The following is a 3,304-nucleotide window of genomic DNA, read 5'->3' on the forward strand; positions in this document are numbered from 1 at the left end:
AGCAGGTGTAAATGATGGCATAATGTTCATTTATGTGTGTGTTTTGTTTATCCCTTTAATTCCTATACCACTTCCAGTTGTGCCATGAACTTTGATCCTAAAACACCTGTAATGTTGATGTCTATTTGACATCCTCACTGAACTAGTCTTCACACCACTGTGTAAAACAGTCAATCCCTCTTCTTCTGTAAAGTGAGAGACTTCTGCAGTGCTCTGAAGACTGACCTGTCTCTCAGCTCCTGCTCCTGCGAGATTTCGGCAAGCACCTCTCACAGCGTCACTGCGTCCTTGCTAAAGGTGCCAGCCAGGATTACAGACAGCACAGAAAGAGAACACATTGTCGCCCTTGAGATTTGCCATTATCGGTGCTCCATTTGTCAGACTGACCCATTTCCCGCTCATGGCAGACAGAGCGAGAGATCAGCATCATGGGAATGAGGCCTTATCAATCCCAAACCCATCTTCTGAATATGCCAGTCAACACACAAACATTGACTCACAAAATAGACTACATCTCTGACAGGTTTGATTGGTTGAGAGCTGCAGTGCAGATATATGTCACTTGGGGGCGCTGTCATCTCACAGACACTGGTCTAGAGTGTTTCTTTTTTTTCTTTTTTTTTTCTTTTTTAGCAGTTTCCTCTAATTTGCTGCATACTAATAGACATATACAAGTGTTAGCCTATGGACTTGAGAACCCCTGAATCTATACAAACACAATTCAGTCTGCATCTCCACTACAACACAGTGTGAGACAGAGTGTGTGTTGATAATGGCTCTGTCCCAAAACCAAGCTAGCTAATGCCTTCTAAGGTTGCATACTAACTGAAATAGGTCTTTGAGGCAACAACTTTGAAGTAATACTATTATATCTATCTATCTATCTATCTATCTATCTATCTATCTATCTATCTATCTATCTATCTATCTATCTATCTATCTATCTATCGCTGTGGAGCTTCAATGGCCAGTCAATAAAAAATGAATAGCACGAGAGGAGTGAAATAGTCACGCATGATGGGTGAGAGAGTCCATCAGATGGAGGGCACACATTACTGCTGCAGCTTTCATTCTGGCTCTAAATGATGACTGCAGACAGGAGCTGTTTGCCAATCATGGAAAACTCTGACAAATGAGGGGGTTGTCTCCTTGATTGAACGAGAAGAGTGTTTCCACTGGCCTCTGCCGTCTTTCGGTCTGCCTTACTCGCTGATTATACAGACAGCATAACGAGGACGATTTGAGTCACTCGTAGAAAAATGCATGGGAGAAATCACATTGTTCAAACACAGAAGCCATAGGAACAGAACACCCTCCTTCTAATAATATCAAACTAATCGCCAGTGTTTTTTTCCCTGTCACATGCATATTGTTTTGACCAGCACATGACTGCTTTTTTAATATGTATGAGAGTTATAAAAAGATGCTAATCTTTCCGTTCTGCTCGTGTGTTTCCTGCAGTGATCGTGGTTCTCTATGTTGGGGTTCGGCGGCAGAAGAAGAAAGAGACTCTCATGACGTCCAAAGAGGACATCCGTGACAATGTCATCCATTATGACGACGAAGGAGGGGGCGAGGAGGACACGCACGCCTTCGACATGGGCACCCTTCGCAACCCCAAAGTCATTAAGGAAAACCTGTTTCGTCGAGACGTTAAGCCAGAGTTGGGTTTGTGCCCACGGCGGCCAATAGCCTCGCAGAACAGCGCTGACATCAGCAACTTCATCAGTCAGCGACTGCAAGAACATGATGGTGACACTTCCGCCCCGCCGTACGACTCGCTGGCCACGTACGCCTACGAGGGCGAAGGCTCGGTGGCCGACAGTTTAAGCTCTATAGAGTCTGTAAAGGGTGAACCGCAGGAGGACTACGATTACCTCAACGAGTGGGGGCCTCGCTTCAAAACCCTCGCAGGGATATTCGGAGAACGATCAGAGAGCCAATCAGACGTAACATCCAGCACCACCACTGAAAACAAACACTGATGTTTTTTATTTTATTTGTTGTTGTTTCTTTTACGTTTTTTACACTGGGTTTGAAACGAACATAGTTGTGTATTTAACATTTACTTTTTTTTTTCTAGATTCGTTAAATTACTTTGTAGTTGTTTTATTTTTCACCTTTTTCTTTTAGTTTGCCTTGATTTCACGCTCAAAACGAGAGGATGAAGGAAGCCAGAATAAAATGCAGCCTTTGGATTATCTGTAAGTGAATGTTGGAGGTTTTTGGTCATATTTATTCAGCTTTGCTTTTCACGAAAAAAAAAAAAGAACCACATAAAAGATGCAATTTTTTTCTGACATCCTTAAAAAGTGCCTCAATGGAGTTGGTTTGTTATTCTTCTTTTTTATGGTTTAGCTTTATTTCGTCACCCTTCTTAAGGACAAATGGCGCCGCTAACCGAATTTGACCGCAACCTGGATTCCGAGCTTCGGTGGAAAGAGTTTTGAGGAGATGTCTACATGGGCCTCGTTTGGCCAAAGATATTTTTTTGAATGTTATTTATGATTCTATTTATTTATGTGTGAGGCTTTTGAGACGGTTGTACTGTTTTGTTATGTATTTATCTATTTATCCTGATTTGAAATCGACTATGAATTTCTTATTTTTTTGAAGACGCGAGGATTTTCATAATTATTTGCTCCTCACGAGGACATGGACGTTGTCGTCCCAAGAGGAACTTGTATAGACTTGTAAAAAAAAGAAAACTTTAGGGCTGAACATGAACTATTACAGTTGAGTCCTGTAATAAACACAGTTTTCTTAAATAAACACCACAAAAAACAAAAAACAAAAAAAAAACACTGCTTGAACATGTTCCAGGTTTTGGTAAATTCTTAAACTTCCATGAAAAACCAACATTAATGACATTTCTATTGCACAAAATGGTCTTTTATAGTGGAAAAAAAGGTTATTTGTATGATTCAAATGTTTTTCAATGCTATATAAAGGTTATTTTAAGAGCTGTTCATGAACCCATCACTGCAAAAACCTTTTGGAGCCTTTATATTTAGCAGTATAGAAACCGAAGATCTGATTTAGGCCTTCCCCCAATGCCTCACTATATCCCCATGTTAAACTATAGGTCTGACTGTGTTTGTGATATGCTGATGTAACAGTCCAAGGAGCAGAGAGGCTGCTGGAATTGAGATGGGTTATCAAATATACTCTCTGATCTTATCTTTGGTGTCTGCTGAGTGGGAAGGAGATTTCTTGAATCACTGCCAATCAATAAAAGGAGGGTGAGTATTACAGGCACACACGTGCACATTATATTATTATGTTAACATAAAAGTGAAATAGA

General features: G+C 40.7%; 1 protein-coding gene across 1 annotated transcript in view; it reads left to right on the forward strand.

Moving 5' to 3' along the window:
* Window positions 1-2,838, forward strand: part of LOC113080346 (cadherin-12-like) — a 17,032-nt gene extending 14,194 nt beyond the window's left edge. Inside the window, exons 5-6 of the mRNA XM_026252509.1 lie at window positions 1,462-2,204; window positions 2,359-2,838. Of these exons, the coding sequence (XP_026108294.1) occupies window positions 1,462-1,985 (524 nt within the window). The 3' untranslated portion in view covers window positions 1,986-2,204; window positions 2,359-2,838. The remainder of the gene's footprint in view (window positions 1-1,461; window positions 2,205-2,358) is intronic.
* Window positions 2,839-3,304: the final 466 nt, after the last annotated feature.

The sequence above is a fragment of the Carassius auratus genome, unplaced genomic scaffold (genome assembly GCF_003368295.1).
Source record: "Carassius auratus strain Wakin unplaced genomic scaffold, ASM336829v1 scaf_tig00030964, whole genome shotgun sequence".
Taxonomy (NCBI): Eukaryota; Metazoa; Chordata; class Actinopteri; order Cypriniformes; family Cyprinidae; genus Carassius; species Carassius auratus.